Source organism: Fundulus heteroclitus, chromosome 3 (genome assembly GCF_011125445.2).
Source record: "Fundulus heteroclitus isolate FHET01 chromosome 3, MU-UCD_Fhet_4.1, whole genome shotgun sequence".
NCBI lineage: Eukaryota > Metazoa > Chordata > Actinopteri > Cyprinodontiformes > Fundulidae > Fundulus > Fundulus heteroclitus.
Window position 1 is genome coordinate 31,721,270 of NC_046363.1, and position 15,094 is coordinate 31,736,363.

Consider the following 15,094-nt stretch of genomic DNA (forward strand, 5'->3'; position numbering starts at 1 on the left):
CTGGACATGTCATTGAAATACATATATATTCATATAGAAAAGGTTCAAAAACATGTAACTTTGGTTCAATACATTGTTTTGTAATATTAAGTTCCTTAAGTCTTCATAGCTTTGGCAGCCTTAATTTAGCAGATGGGTGAAAATGATGTAAAAGGGAGCTTTTCCTGCCCCTTGTCAAAATGTGCTAATGGTATGAGCTGAGTGGGGAAACACACATCCTCTGTTACGATATGTTGACATCTCAATGTTGGACTTTTTGTCTTTCCGTTTCTGCTTTTTTAATGCCTCTGCAGCACTGAAGGCTTCACTGTGAAATGGGAGAGTAAAATCTGAAGAATTATATCATGTTTACCTTCTTCTGGACAACTGTGCTTTTCTCTTTGATGGCTTTCAACACATATACAGGTACCTGGTGGCTTTTCTTCTCGTTAAGTATGTAGTGCTTAAAACATTTGTTTGTGAGAATATTAAGCTTTCAAATCAAATCTAGTGTCATCGTGCTGATAAATGCAATCAAGAATTTTTTTTTCATTTTTACCTGTCAAATTTGCGAATAAGAACGCTAACAGCAATTATCTGTTCGACAAAACATCTTTCATTTGCAAATGATTTATGTTTTTAACAAAAAATAAATAATAACTGGCTTGGTGTTTTCCTTCACATTAACAGTTGAATCCGCCTTGGGAAGACCGTTCTGTTCAAGGGAATTCTGCATTACTTTTAATGAGGGAGAAGTAACAGCCGAGGCTGGACTCTGTGTTGTGATACCATGTTCCTTCACCACTCCTGATGCGTTTACACCAAAAAATATCGTGTGGTTCAAATGTGAATCATGGAAATGGAAATGTTGGGAATCTGAAATAATATTTCACAACAACCGAAACAAGGTTCGATCTGAATTCTTAGGACGGGTTTCACTGTTGGATCCTGATGTGGGCCAGAGAAACTGTAGCATCATGATCAATGACCTCACCACATCTGATTCTGGATCATATGAGCTCAAAGTAAATGGTCTTTACTATGGAAATGCGGAAGGATTTGTCTTCGGTCAAAGAACAACTGTCTCTGTTAAAGGTATTCAATTTCAATTCAATTTTATTTATATAGCGCCAAATCATGAAACATGTCATCTCAAGGCACTTTACAAAATCAAGTTCAATCATATTATACAGATTGGGTCAGATTATACAGATTGGTCAAAATGTCCTATATAAGGTAACCAGTTAATTGCATCAAAGTCCCGACAAGCAGCATTCACTCCTGGGGAACCGTAGAGCCACAGGGAGAGTCGTCTGCATTGTACATGGCTTTGCTGCAATCCCTCATACTGAGCAAGCATGAAGCGACAGTGGAAAGAAAAACTCCCCATTAACGGGAAGGAAAACCTCCGGCAGAACCAGGCTCAGTATGAACGGTCATCTGCCTCGACCGACTGGGGTTACAGAAGACAGAGAGACACAACAAGAGAGACAAAAAAGCACAGAAGCACACATTGATCTAGTAATCTGTTCTACATTAGATGGTAGTAGCGGGTGAGCCGTCTTCCCTGGATGATGTCACAGTTAACAGAATGCCAGACCAGGTGTACCTACTATGAAGAAAAAGAGAGAGAGCAAAAAGTTAAAAGCTGAAATGACGACAGTCATTTAAATGTAATACAATGCAAAACTGGAGAACAGTAGACTGAAGTATGAAAAGAAAAAACAAAAACAACTTAAGTTTATTAATTCAGTGATGTGTAATAATCTGCAATGTATTCCTAATTTTTATCTGAGTTTTAGTCAGTGCCTAAACAACTCATAAAAAGCAACCTTTGGTGACCTCTGTTGGCAGACTGTAGAAACTGCATCAGTAGCTAATGAAACCCATTCCCATTGCCACATTGTAATATATTTAAAAGTTTTTTGATCCATCCTACTTTTAAATAAGTAATAATATCTCCACATGAATCCTCCATCAGATCTCAATCAGAGGCCCACAGTGACTAATCCTCCACTGACTGAGGGACAACAGGCCAATCTGACCTGCACTGCTCCTGGTCTCTGCTCCGGTTCTCCTCCTAAAATCACCTGGATGTGGAGAGGAAAAGAAGAAAATGAATCTATGATAGGAAACATCACTGCGTTAAGAACTGAGAACCTGACTGCTGTCACACAGAGACACAGCTCAACTCTGACCTTTATCCCTTCAGCTGAACACCACAACAGCAATATAACCTGTAAAGTCAGCTTCACAGGGGACATAACCACTGAGGAGACTTTGATTCTAAAAGTAAACTGTGAGTATGGCAATATTTGAAAGGTTGTTGGTTTTCTGGAATGTTTCATTTATGATCTCCAAGGAATCTAAAGGCTACAGAATATTTAACTTGTATTTTGTTGAATAAATGTGAAACCAGTTCAAATCACTATTAACATTTTCCTTGAAGTGTAAAATAATCATTACACATGTTAAACACTGTGCCAGTAATATAAATCTATGACTACTTATATGGTAAAGCAATATCATTTCCTGTGTATATACATAAGAGTTTTAATAAGAAAAATTTAATTTACACTCTTCCATTTTCTAGAAATGACTTCACACTCTTTCCTGTTTATTCACTACAACTGATTTATTTAGCTGAAAACCAACATTGTGCCTCTGAGCCACCGCTTCCTTCAAACATTGTTAAACACTAAAGGTTGATGTATGATCTAATTTAAAGCTGCACTGGCTAAAATGCAATTTTGTCCTCAACAGATAAAAGAAAACCTCACATCACTGGAAATACAACTGTGAAGGAGGGAGATACTCTGAATCTGACTTGCAGTATTGACAGTTTCCCTCAGTCACTTGTCGTGTGGACCAAGCATTCACCAAGTGGAATTCACCTCCATAATGACACTGGATCGGCAACGCTTGTCGTTTCAAATGTGACAGCTGAGGATTCTGGACAATATTTCTGCACAGCAATTCATCTGGGCAGCATGGTGTCTGTTTCCGCTGACGTAAAAGTGACTTGTGAGTAAACTTGAATATGTTCTTAGTCATGTCAAATCATAGTTTATCTTACACTCTTGATTCATGTGTGGTTTTAGGGTTTTCAGAGATCCTAGAAGGCTCTGGATGTGTGCTTCAGTCAATGCTCCTGACCTGTGTGTGTATCGCTAAGGGGTTTCCTCTGCCCACCATAACATGGCCGCTGCTGAAGGACCACAGCAAGTACTCTGTTATTAACACAGTGTCAAATCACACTGTCAACACCACTGTCACCATATCCCTGGAACAACACCAGAATATCAGCGTTGAATGTTTTAGCAGCCATGAAAACGGAGAAGCGCAAAAAAACCTCACCGTCCAACAAGATGTCTTAGAAAAAGAAGGTACCTGTTAACAGCTGAAGCACTTCTGCTACATGTGACATCTGCTTTGACATTTTTTTAATCACCTCTTTTCTTGCTATGACCATTGTAACCAAGTCAGTGCAGTTATGCTATGATCTATAATAACGTGGTTTCTTTCTGTTTTCTCCTCACAGACATTCAGTCCAAAAGGATTTCAAAAACAGTTTTCAGGCTGGAAGTCATTGTTGCCTTTCTGATTGGGGTTCTGCTTTCAGCCATAATTTGTTGCGTGGCCCAAAAATGCAACAGGTACATTGTTGTACTTTTTTAGTCATTTTAATGTCATGTTTGTGAATATCTTTACATAGACGAAGAAAATGTTATTGTTACTCTTCCACAATAGACCAAAGAACTACACTGTCTCTAAAATAATTAACTTCAATCACATCCTGTTTTTATCTGTACCACAATTCAAAAATCACTTTCATTATTTTAGTAGAATATTTCCAAAAGTTATCAAAAATAAAACTTAAAAAGAGACAATAAATGGGAGAATCTTTTTCAGTAATCAGCACCAACAGGCGATCTCTGTTCCTTAAAACAAGATGTATGGTTTCACCAAGAAGTAGTTTGTTCCCTTCTCCCAGAGAAAACGCTAAAACTGTCTCAGATTTGAAGGGTGGCATCTTCAAACTGCATTTATCTGTTCCTTTGTAGGAGCATTTATCCTTTAGTAGGATTAAAATCTGAGATTGTGGGGGTTGTTTAAGAACATTTCTTTAATCTCAGCCATACTGAAATGATTTTCTGATGCATGTTTAGGTTATTTTTCCCACTGGAGAACTTATGGCGTATGGCAGCTTCTGACACTGTATGATTGTTCCTCCAGAATGCATCACTAGTTTTGAGAATTCATTATGCCCACCACATATTTAGAAGCCCATGCAGTCCCAAAAGAAAACGTACTCCCCTTTATGTTTGTGAAGTACAAATGATTGTTTTTTTCTTTGCATATTTAATCTTCCACTGTAAACACAGAGATAATTTGATGGACCAGGTCAGATGATTGCTCTAAAGCAGTGGTCCTCAATTCCGGTCCCCCAGGGCCTGCAGCTTTTAGATGTGTCCTTTATCCAACACACCTGAATCAAATGGCTGAAGAAGCTCCTCGGTATGCAGTCGAGATACCAGGAGTCCTGGCGATGACCTGATTATTTGACTCAGGTGAGTTGATGCAGAGTGACAAATAAAGGTTGCAGGACACTGGCCTTTGAGGACCAGATTTGAGGACCACAGCTCTAAAGGATGTCATCCCACAAATCCTGGGGTTTATTATTTCGGTTATGTGACAAATAGCAGTCCGGCTTATTTTTTGTCAAATCAGACCCAATCCGGGTCTATTTCCTTGGAACCCAAAATGTTTCAGAATGCAACCTGAAAGTTGCAATAATTCAAACTCCACTCATTGGATTGTTTTTTATTGCTTTCTTGGCTCTTTTTATACCAGTAACGCAATCATTATTCAGCCGGGGTTTGCGCTTCCTCTTGCATTTATGTCTTGGAGGAGGTTACTTACCATCCCATAAATGTTATATTTTATTATAGTAAACAAATAAATATTTTCAGCAGTGATGCAGAGATACTCTTGTTGATTTGACCTTTAACATAGATATCTATAAACTGAGATACTAGGACAAGTCTCCCTGTTGCCGTATTTGGTTCATGTTCATTGCGGTGCACACAATCGTAACAAACAACCCAACATCATGTTTGTTGTCTTTAAATACATATGGCTCTTTCAGTATATATGGCTGATGGAAGGCTTCTGTGATACTAAGGCTCAAACACATTGAAATATGACAAACATAATGTGGTTTGTCCAAAGTATTGTGGTGCTCCTCTGTGAAATAAACAACAAACGATTAGTTTCATTAAGCTGTGAAGGTACCAACAAATTGACCTGCGTCTGCATCGATTAAGCTGTTGCTGTAAAAATATATTTCTCCACAGAAAACCACTGAAGATCCCTGCCAATGTGCATGAAACTCTGAAGATGGTTCCTCCAGATGGTCCAATGGTATCTATGTTTGTTTAACCTGATGTGATCATGTCATTTTTACCTCAAAATATTCTGAAAATAAACTCAGGGTATTTATAAGCCTGAGTTTATTGACAAATAACAGTCTGGCTTATGTCCTATGCACACAGGACACTACAGTTCATTATAGATTAGAGTTTATATCAATGCTTGATGTATCCCCCTTTTTAAAAAAAACTACATTTTTGAATGTTTGATCAGCTTTGAATTTAGATCAACATTGTGCATTTCAACATAAACCTAGCCACTCTGTTATGGTTTGTAGAAAAAAACAACATGCTATCATGAATCAATGATAGTCCAAATTGCAATGGCGGTTAAATATGTACTCTAAAAGGGCTGTTATCATTTCTATAACAAAAGTTAGATTAGGATTATTGGACAGGGAAGCATGCTTAAACAGTTTTATAGTACGGACATTATGGTATGGGCATTATTTTTTAGGTGAATAAAAAGGTGGACACAAACAAATATTACTTTGACTCAGATACTCAAAGCAGCTGCAGATCAGCACGTGTGATTAGTCTTCTGTTAAATCTGCTCAGTAAAGTTGCATTAATGAGAGTCATTCAACGTATCAAACTACTCATGAATGAGCCACTAATATTGAAGTAGCTTCTCTATCATCTGTCTGAAGACAAAAGTCAAAGTCAGTGCTGTGTGTTATTTTTACATCCAGTTCCTCCTTTTACCTGACAGATAAATGACGGTCAAGCAGTTCAAAATGACAAAAGCAACGACCAAGAGGCAGCTGAGAATGGAGCTGTGGCTGCAGAGAGGTGTTCGTCGGACGTGAGCAACGGTCCGAAAGATGTACAGTATGCCAGCATCAACTTCTCCGTTCTGAGGAGAAGGAGGGAAAGAGAAGAAGCAAAGGAACGGGGAAGTACATTGACAGAATATGCCGAAATTCAAACAGAAGCAAAAGAGCAAAGGAAAGATGATAGTAAAGAGGCGAGTGAGACAATGGAGGGCAAAGAGGAGGATTTGATGACAGAACATTGTGCGGAGATAAAACATTGTGTCTCAGAGAAACAGGGAGAAGTGGATGCAGTTTACTCCACTGTGAAAGATATCTTAGATGAGTAACTGTGGGCAGCTTTATGTTCAAATACAGCTAACTGTGATGTAATACCACTTCTAATACAAATTTCCTTAACTGGCTCTCAGCACACAACCCCAAAATTTTGATTTTGCAGCCATTTAAACTGTTCTAATTGCCTTTCATTTTGTTTTGATTCTCTTTTTTCTTATTCACTATCATGCCTTTTATCCTTTCGGCCGTCTTTTTGTTTGTCAAAACTGTAATTTTTAACTGTATTTATTGTCCTGTGCTCTGTTATGATCTTTTTTAACCTTTGTCGCTTGACTTTCAAGTCTTTTAGCATTTTTGGCTGATTTAGCTTGTAAAGCATGTTGTGCAGTATTAGATGTTGAAAATGTGCTATATACTGTAAATAAATCTGACCTTGACCTTTGAGAGGAATCCCACCCATATTTATGTTAGCCTGACCAGCCAGACTAACTTATGATATGTGTATTCATTATACGGCTCGTCAGTCTGGACAGGCTCAGACTCTCCGGTCTAAAACTTCCCGGACCAATTATAGCACGGGAGGTGGGATTTTATGATGTGTCACTCTTTACCTATAATTCAGCAGTGCTTTTCTGTAACCATAACAGTGAGGATGGTGGCTGCAATGGAACAATGTTTTAATGATGCTCTTTATTAGGTCCTGAAAGAACTGGATATTATCTTTTAAAAACTCAACAAGAGCTTGTTGCTTAGATTTTGAGTCACATTCGTAGTTATCAGATTGGTTCTATCCTGTTTCCTGACCTCAAAATTGGGCTCTAGCGGCAGCTTCCAAGACTGGCCGGCCAGGCTAAAGATATGTAGTGATCCTTCCTAAAAACTCATTGCATGGTGAGGAATAAAGAGGTAGAATAGGAGGAGGAAAAGAAGATGAGTTGGTTTGGGCTCAGAACCACTGACCAGAGGTCACTCAGAGGAGCAATTCCCAGATTTAAGATGGGATAGGTAAGATTTAAGGTTTTAAAATATCCTTTTGAGTTCCTGAAATCTGTGTTATGCGATGATGTCTGAAAGAATATTTCTGGCACTGAAATATGGATTCAATTTGTAAAATTGTGTTACGTCTTTATAGTTAAAATTTAAAAAACTTTGATGGCAACATCTTTCCAATTTTTGGAAAACAACATTTCCAAAAACATCTAAAGCATCTTATTCAATAATAATAACTGATATATGCGCAGAATAGCACAGCATGCAGAAAAGCAAAAAAAAAAAAAATTCATGAGCACCCTGGTGTGTTGCGCCTTAATGATGGGCGCACTTGTTTGTTTATTTTTTAATCTAAGGAGGAGTTTGTTGTTGTCGGATTTGAACTAAACCCCCTTTTCCATCCTTCTCTGTTTTGGGTTAAAGCTCAGACTAGCTAGGGTTCTAAAGACATCTGAATCTAATGAGTATTACCCTGTTTAGAATTCCTGTGAGACCTTTTTAAGGTTTCAGGGAAGAGTTAGTTGAGTGACGTGAACCGTTGGTACAGGCTGGGATAAAATGAATGGAAGAACATGCAGAAGATGCAAAGGTCTTCCATTTGGGTACAGGTGGTGAAGTGGGAGAGTGATGCAGACGCACTTTGCAGGTTTTGACATCAGAGCTCCCAGTCAGCATCGGCATTAGTATGACATCAACCTGGGGATGGTGTTGGACCCATCAGTTCTGTCATAATTTGCCAGAGTTCGTTTAATGCATGCCATTATTAATATTTGTACATATGTTGTTTGTTTTTTTCCGTTGTGGACTTTTTCCTTCATTTACTGCTGATAAACTTGAATTACCCCACTGCAGAACCACAAAGGACTATTCTTTTTTATTCTATACATTGTATTCTATAATATATATTATAAATGAATGTACTGTACTTTGGTTGCATAGGATAGGACGTGACACATGTTTGAAGCAATTGTATGACTTAAGGATAATAAATTATTCAAAAGCTGGTGACCATATAAATGATGGCAGTATAAAATGTTTAGGATTGATTTTGTTAAAACATCTTAAAAGGTTTCTGGAGGGGATACTAATCAGTATCTGCAGTCGCACTATAGACATCTAAATATTGAGAACTGCTTTAAAACTGTGATGGGACATCAGACGGATATTCCTGATTGACAGGACGAGAGGTGGAGACACTGATGGGCAAATTCTCCATCCTGTGTTATGAATTAAGATCTCACTGACCAGCCTAGCAAAGAACACAGTAGTAAGATCTGGGACAATAAACAAACAACTACTTTAGACCTGCCGTTGAAATTCATCCATCCATCTATTTTCCATCATGCTTGTCCCTTGTGGGGTCACGAAGGGTGCTGATGTCTATCTCCAGCATCCAATGGGCGAGAGGCGGGGTATACCCTGGACAGGTCGCCAGTCTGTCGCAGGCCGTTGAAATAAAGGGGAGCTTTTCTGACACACTGCTACTAGCAAAATTACAGTGGCAATTTTTTTTATTAATCTTAATTATTAAAATAATTTCTTATGTCTACTTCATCATTCTAATTTTATATCAAATTATATTATTGAACAATGTGTCAATACAGATTTTTAGATTTCACATTTATTGAATAAATAAACAAATCAATAAAATACAGTAATGTATTAATAGGCTGGACTGTGTGTCAGGAGGTTAAAATGTTACAAATTTTAAGAGGCTACTTCTTAAAGAAAGCATTTTCTTTTTTCATCATCCCTGAAAGGCTTGTAAGGGTAGTTTAAAAATAAGTTTTTGTAATATGCCATCCTGCCACAAGAGGGACTACAGTGACCCAATACTGATACAGTATACTGACAAACTGGAGTATGAAGTGAAACTGGTGAATTCTGAAAAGCACAACCTCATGATCTGAAGATAATCAACCAGACTGATGTATGTTTTACATTAAATGTACTAAGCAACAAAAGAATGGATGTGTATGGGTAGAGGTAAAATTACTGATACACTTTACACTTTTGCATCGATTATTATTGTAACATAATGAGCTGTAGCTAGAACTGTGGCTTTGACCAAAACTTGCACTAGCAAGAGCAAAATCATAAACTATTTAGCTATCACATGCATATCATTGCATTGTTGCTATTAAAAATGTTCTTATACTTTTGTTTGGACTATGATTATTTTTGGAGTATGAAATTTGTTTTTCTGTCATTATTTAGGTTGCTGATAACAGCAGCGTGAGTTAGTGTGTTGTGGACCAAACATTATTTTTGACAAAATAATGGAAATGCTTTTACACAGTCTCTAATAGCACTATGGCAAATATATGTGCAAGGAACTTTATTAGAAATTATTCTGGGACTATTCCACATTGTATTGACACAAAAACTGGAAGGTAGAAGTGAAGGAAACGAAGAGAAAAAGATGAGACAGAATGCTAAAAGGGCGAAGAGGTGACAAAACTAGAGGAGAGGAAAAGGAGAGAACAAGATAGCATCCTCAGAGTCTGCTTCTACACCTGCAAAGAGAGATATGAAAAACAGTAAAACCAACAAAAAGTTGGTTTTACTGTTTATTAACATCACTGAAAAATACATAGTATTATTGAACACAAGATATGTGATAACCAAAGCTAATGATAGGGTTTTTTTTATGTATAAAAGTGAATCTATAGGCACCTGGATCCAAGCACCCGTACATGTTTGTGAGAGTGCAAAGGTTTTTCCATAAGACAAATGATCAGTAGTGGTTGTAAGGGGCCAAAGACCCACCCTCCAGAATGCTGAGGCAGACACTGGCGACACCAGAAACCCAGACGCCCGAAAGGGCCCAAAGAGCAAAGGAGCCCAAGAAGGACTGACACAAGGATAGATGCCTCCCCATCCCAGGGAAGAGCAGAGGAGAGTCCCAGCAGGAAACCACCCAGCAGCCACAGTGCCGAAGCCCCCAGGAGCTGTGGCGACAAGCCCTCAGGGTCCACTAGCAGCCAGCTACAGCAGAGCCGATCTAGCCATGGACTCACAGACCCGAGGTCCAGGGGCACCCCGCCCCCCAGACAGGGCCATGGAACCCAGGCCCTGCGAAGCGAATCAGCATCGATCCAAACCGGCCAGCCAACAAGAGCCCACCCCACTAACCCAGATGTGCTGCCACTCCCACACCCTGCCATCTATACTTAAGCCAGTATAATTATATTAAGTCTAATGTGATAGTTGTTTTAGAAATATAACATTGAAAATAATGGTAAAGACCTACACTTCAGTTTAGGTACTGATTCTCGACCACTTTGGTCAGATCTTAGCTTTGTATCATATGCTCATAAAATATCAGTTTAGTGTCACATTTTAAAATGATACAAAATAGATAATTGTTTCATCCAAAATAAATAAAAAATTAAATAAAATAAGTAGCATGCTTCCATTGGTTAGATATAAACGCTCACATTACTGATTTATCCACTGACTTAGGGGCCGCATGCCAACTGCCTGCATTGCTCCTGGTTTAGGCTTTCAGTGACATTGAAAAATGACGTTTATATGTGGAAAGGGATAACACTTTGTCTAACGTCACAGGAAACATGACTGCAATAAAAACAGAGAGACACAGTTCAAGTTCTACCTTTAACCTATCAGCTGAACATAACAATACTAATATCACCTGTAACGTTAGTTAGAGATATGTAATATGTGCACGGCAAGGCATAAGGACAGAACAGTTCTTCAAAAAACAGCACAACGGTGAATGCACATTAAAATATGTTCCTTACCCAATGACAGGTTTCTATATTAAAACCCAATCACTTCTAAAATTGTTTTTCTTTTTATCTTAGTCTACATGTTATCTCATAATTAAGACACCTCCATAATTCAGTTGTATTTTATAGTTTTTAATCTAACATTATGAATGCTGTAGCTTGCACTACAGAAACAGAAACAAAGTCACACTTGTTTTTTTGTGCTGCCACTGAGTCCAAAATCGTCTGTAAAAAACAGGAAATGATCTCTTTGTGCCAAGTAAAAAAAAAAAAAAAAAAAAAAACATGCTCTATGTTCAACAGACATTGCAGTACATGCAAATAGAAAGAGACCTAAAGCTATACATGAAAAAAACTGTTAAAAAACAAAAGGCAATGAATTTTCCTGTTCATGTAGTGGTCTCAGGAAATTATCTGAATCCAAGTCTATGCAAAAAGGGAGTCTTTTCTGGATGGTTGCAAAGAGAAATAGCATTTTGCTGTCACAAGTCATGTAACATATCTAATTATTTTATAAATTATGTTTTATTTTCGTGTTGTATGCCGAAGGCAGCCACCTTATCCCTGGCCACAGTAGCTATTGCCATCATGTACAAATCATGTACATGAATTTTAGCACTTGAGTATTCTGAATCATACAGCTATTGTGCTATTTTTTGTTTAGTGGTTGTTGAGTTTCCTGTAACAGAGAATACCACCAAACAACTTCAGGTTTAATTTGAGCCATACGCTAAATTTATTTAGGCTGATGTGGTCATTGGCACAACAGCAAAGAGGTCACAGAAGTTTCTAGTATGTGCACAGGTCATTAGCTAAACAAGTTGTTAACCACGCTTGCTTGTAGAGAATTAAATATATTGAAATGGTTTAACATACTAAAAGCAGGCAGCACAAAGTTATCTTACAAAATTTGCAAGTTATCTTACAAATTTTGTAAGTATTTGGGATTCAACCTTTCCAAACAGAAAGTCAAAAGGATTTGAATGAATAATTGTCACTAATTGTTACTCTGAATAATTTCTTCCTAATTTTGAATGTGTGTCCTGGGACAATGGATTAAAAATATTGCGACGCAATAGTGCTAACAAGCCCAAAAACCAAACATTAGGGGACAACCCTGGATCCCAGGGCCCATTGTTGTGGTGGGACCACGGTTTCGGGGTTTCATGCCTGCCAGTGGGCACTGAGAACCATGCTAGAGAAAAACTGATCAATGCAACTCTTTTGACACACCTGTAAAAAGAGTTGCATTGTGAACAGCTTTGTTCAGTAGCTCCTTTAAAGTCATAGTTATGCAGGACAAAGGTCACCCCCCACCCCCTTCACATCGTACAAACTGATCCACCAATGTCATGCAGCTGTTGCTACTTTCTTTGCTGTGTACATTGTCACACTCATTTCACAGTCCTGTAACACTTTTTTCAGCTCATAATAATAATAATAATAATAATAACATAACCTTTATTTAACCAGGTTTGTCCTGTTGAGATCAAAGAATCTCTTTTGCAAGAGAGACAGGCCAAGACAGGAAGCATACAGAGAGTCAATTACAACACTTAGTCACAATAAACATAAGCTTACAATAAAACAAATGCAAGTGACTCAAGTAAAATTAATGCACATAGTTATGTTTTTTTTTTTTTTTTGTTAGCTCCTAAATTGGATTAGGGACACAATTATGGGTTAAATTCAATCCCCCATTCTGTATTGGGGCCTTTTTTCTTGTTGTACTGCCTGCCTACGTTCATTTCACTACCCTCTTTTCACTGGCTGCCAAAAACGTAAGTTAACATGCACAATCTGTTCTTTATTCTGTTTTTATGTCTGTAAAATAAACTCGTTAAAAATCTGCATCGTTTTCTACAGACAAAACAAAACCTCATATCATTATGCAACTGTTAAGGTGGGAGGGGTTCTGAATCTGAATTGCAGTGTTAAACGTTGTCCTCCATCATTCATCATAGAGACCAAACTGTCCCCCAGTGGGGATGTTTCTCACTGAAGATATTGGATCAGCCAACATCGGGATCTCAAATACGACAGACAGCTGAGGATTCTACCAGGCACATTGCTTACTTTGTCATTAACCCGGTGTAGAACTGTGCTGGTACCATAACTCTAGCAAAGCAGCTTGAGAACATGTTTTAGCTGCCGTGAAAATGGGGAAACAAAAAAAAAAACTCAGTCATACAAGACTTTGATAAAGGAAGTGTGGCCAAAACATGGCTACTGGTTACCTCTGCTTTGACAGTTGGTATTGTCTCATTTCTTACTCTACCCATTTTGGTCAGATGACTAAGTTTGCACACTCTTTTTGAATACATATAGCATCATAGTTTGAAACTGTTGTTTCACAGCAATTTGGTGGAAATACCTTACAGTTTCTTGACTGGCTTTTTGACTGATGTGCATTTTTCCGTAAGAATCTGTTGTTTTGCCACCAAATGCAAAACATAAGACATTAGATACATTTATTTATATTTCTATATGTTTTAGGTCTCCTTTATGAATATCTGCACATCTATAAACCATAGATCAACTGTTGCTCTCCACTAGAAAGGAATATTCTGGCCACTCATGTGTCTGCAGAAAGCCCCTGTTCTTTTTAAATAAAACACTTTGTGTTAGTATGTGGTGCATATCTCTTTTAAAAAGGTTATGTTTTTGCATATTTGTTAAAGTTGGGATGCAGATTGCATCGTACATTGCAATCTAAACTTTGTTCTCGTGTTATGGTTTCAGCTTTTTTAACCCTTGTAATAGAAAAAGGAGGAACTTGCTATTATCAACAAATTATTTTATTGTATAGTATTTATAGATACTTTTTTTAAAATAGCCCTTATTGCTTAAACAATATAAGTAAGATTACAACTGGAGAATAAATCATCTCAACAGATGCAGAATGCTTTGCGTGAAAATGTGCTTTTTGTTAAACCAACAATATAAAATCTTAACAGCTGTAGCAGGTACAGCATGGCCCTTTTAATTTAATTTTTTAAATTACATGCTCAGTATGAGCGAGTGCTGCAAAAATAAATGACACAAGTTATTTACTTGAGGTTATCTGCTGGGGTTTCCCTAGATGGAATTTAGTTTTTAGCAAATCTGTTTGTTAGATTCAATTCAGTTCACAATTCACGTTGTTTAAGCAGCTCAGGAAATAGTCTCTCATAGTGAATAGTTGATAAGCAAAACATGGCTTCCGTGCAACATCCTTCTCACGTAAAAGCATGTTTTCAAGATTCTCCATCCAGAAGAGAAGAACTACAAACAAGGGCACCCAAAGGAACAAGCGAGCACATTCTCACCAAAATTAGGGCAGGGATAAAAAAAGACAGGAAAGACAGGAAAGACAGGAAAGACGAAGGAGAAGTGTTGGAGGCTAAAATGGCTGATGATGAAATGGTTGATAATATAAAACAGTGTGTCTAAGAGGAACAGAAAGATGAAGTAATTGATTTATCTGATGAGATAGCAGACCAGGTTTGATGACTGAGTTTTTCTGCTCTCAGTACATCGACTATGTAAGTATGTTTATCTACCATAAGTTAAGTGAGTGACAGTTATGTTGATAGTTTGTGTCACATCTATGTAGTACCTAATATCGTGTTTGTAATAAGTGATTTTGCTTGTATATTTTAATAATGATGTTGCTTTTATGTGTTGTTTGCATTGTGAGGTGAGCTTGAGAGTCTTTAAAGGTGCCCACGGATAAAAGGTCTTATTATTATTTAGAAATATTTCTGAAAAAGTCTTACTCTTTGAACTTTTCCTGATACCAATCTTTATGTTTTATTAAGACAAATTATTTTATTTTGCAGAGGCCCCATAGAAAACCTCCTATGGTACATGAAAAAGGGAGTTTAATGCATTTTACCTTCACACTGAAACA

General features: G+C 37.6%; 1 protein-coding gene across 2 annotated transcripts; it reads left to right on the forward strand.

The window, feature by feature from the left end:
* The first annotated feature begins 301 nt into the window (after positions 1-301).
* LOC105917755 (vascular cell adhesion protein 1-like) lies at positions 302-8,293 on the forward strand. 2 transcript variants are annotated; one of them, XM_036135223.1, is made up of 8 exons: positions 302-405; positions 670-1,074; positions 1,961-2,278; positions 2,743-3,003; positions 3,081-3,365; positions 3,521-3,635; positions 5,337-5,403; positions 6,124-8,293. In XM_036135223.1, the coding sequence occupies exons 1-8, from the start codon at positions 345-347 to the stop codon at positions 6,511-6,513; spliced, it is 1,902 nt and encodes a 633-aa protein (XP_035991116.1). In that variant the 5' UTR covers positions 302-344; the 3' UTR covers positions 6,514-8,293. The 2 variants fall into 2 exon arrangements, with proteins under 2 accessions (XP_035991116.1, XP_035991117.1); XM_036135224.1 differs by lacking the exon at positions 670-1,074.
* Positions 8,294-15,094: the final 6,801 nt, after the last annotated feature.

Excerpts from the sequence above, each read along its gene's own strand:
- LOC105917755 (XM_036135223.1), top strand. The coding sequence starts at position 345 with ATGTTTACCTTCTTCTGGACAACTGTGCTTTTCTCTTTGATGGCTTTC. Across the intron at positions 3,366-3,520 it reads AGATGTCTTAGAAAAAGAAG|ACATTCAGTCCAAAAGGATT; the intron begins GTACCTGTTAAC and ends TTCTCCTCACAG. Across the intron at positions 5,404-6,123 it reads TTCCTCCAGATGGTCCAATG|ATAAATGACGGTCAAGCAGT; the intron begins GTATCTATGTTT and ends TTTACCTGACAG.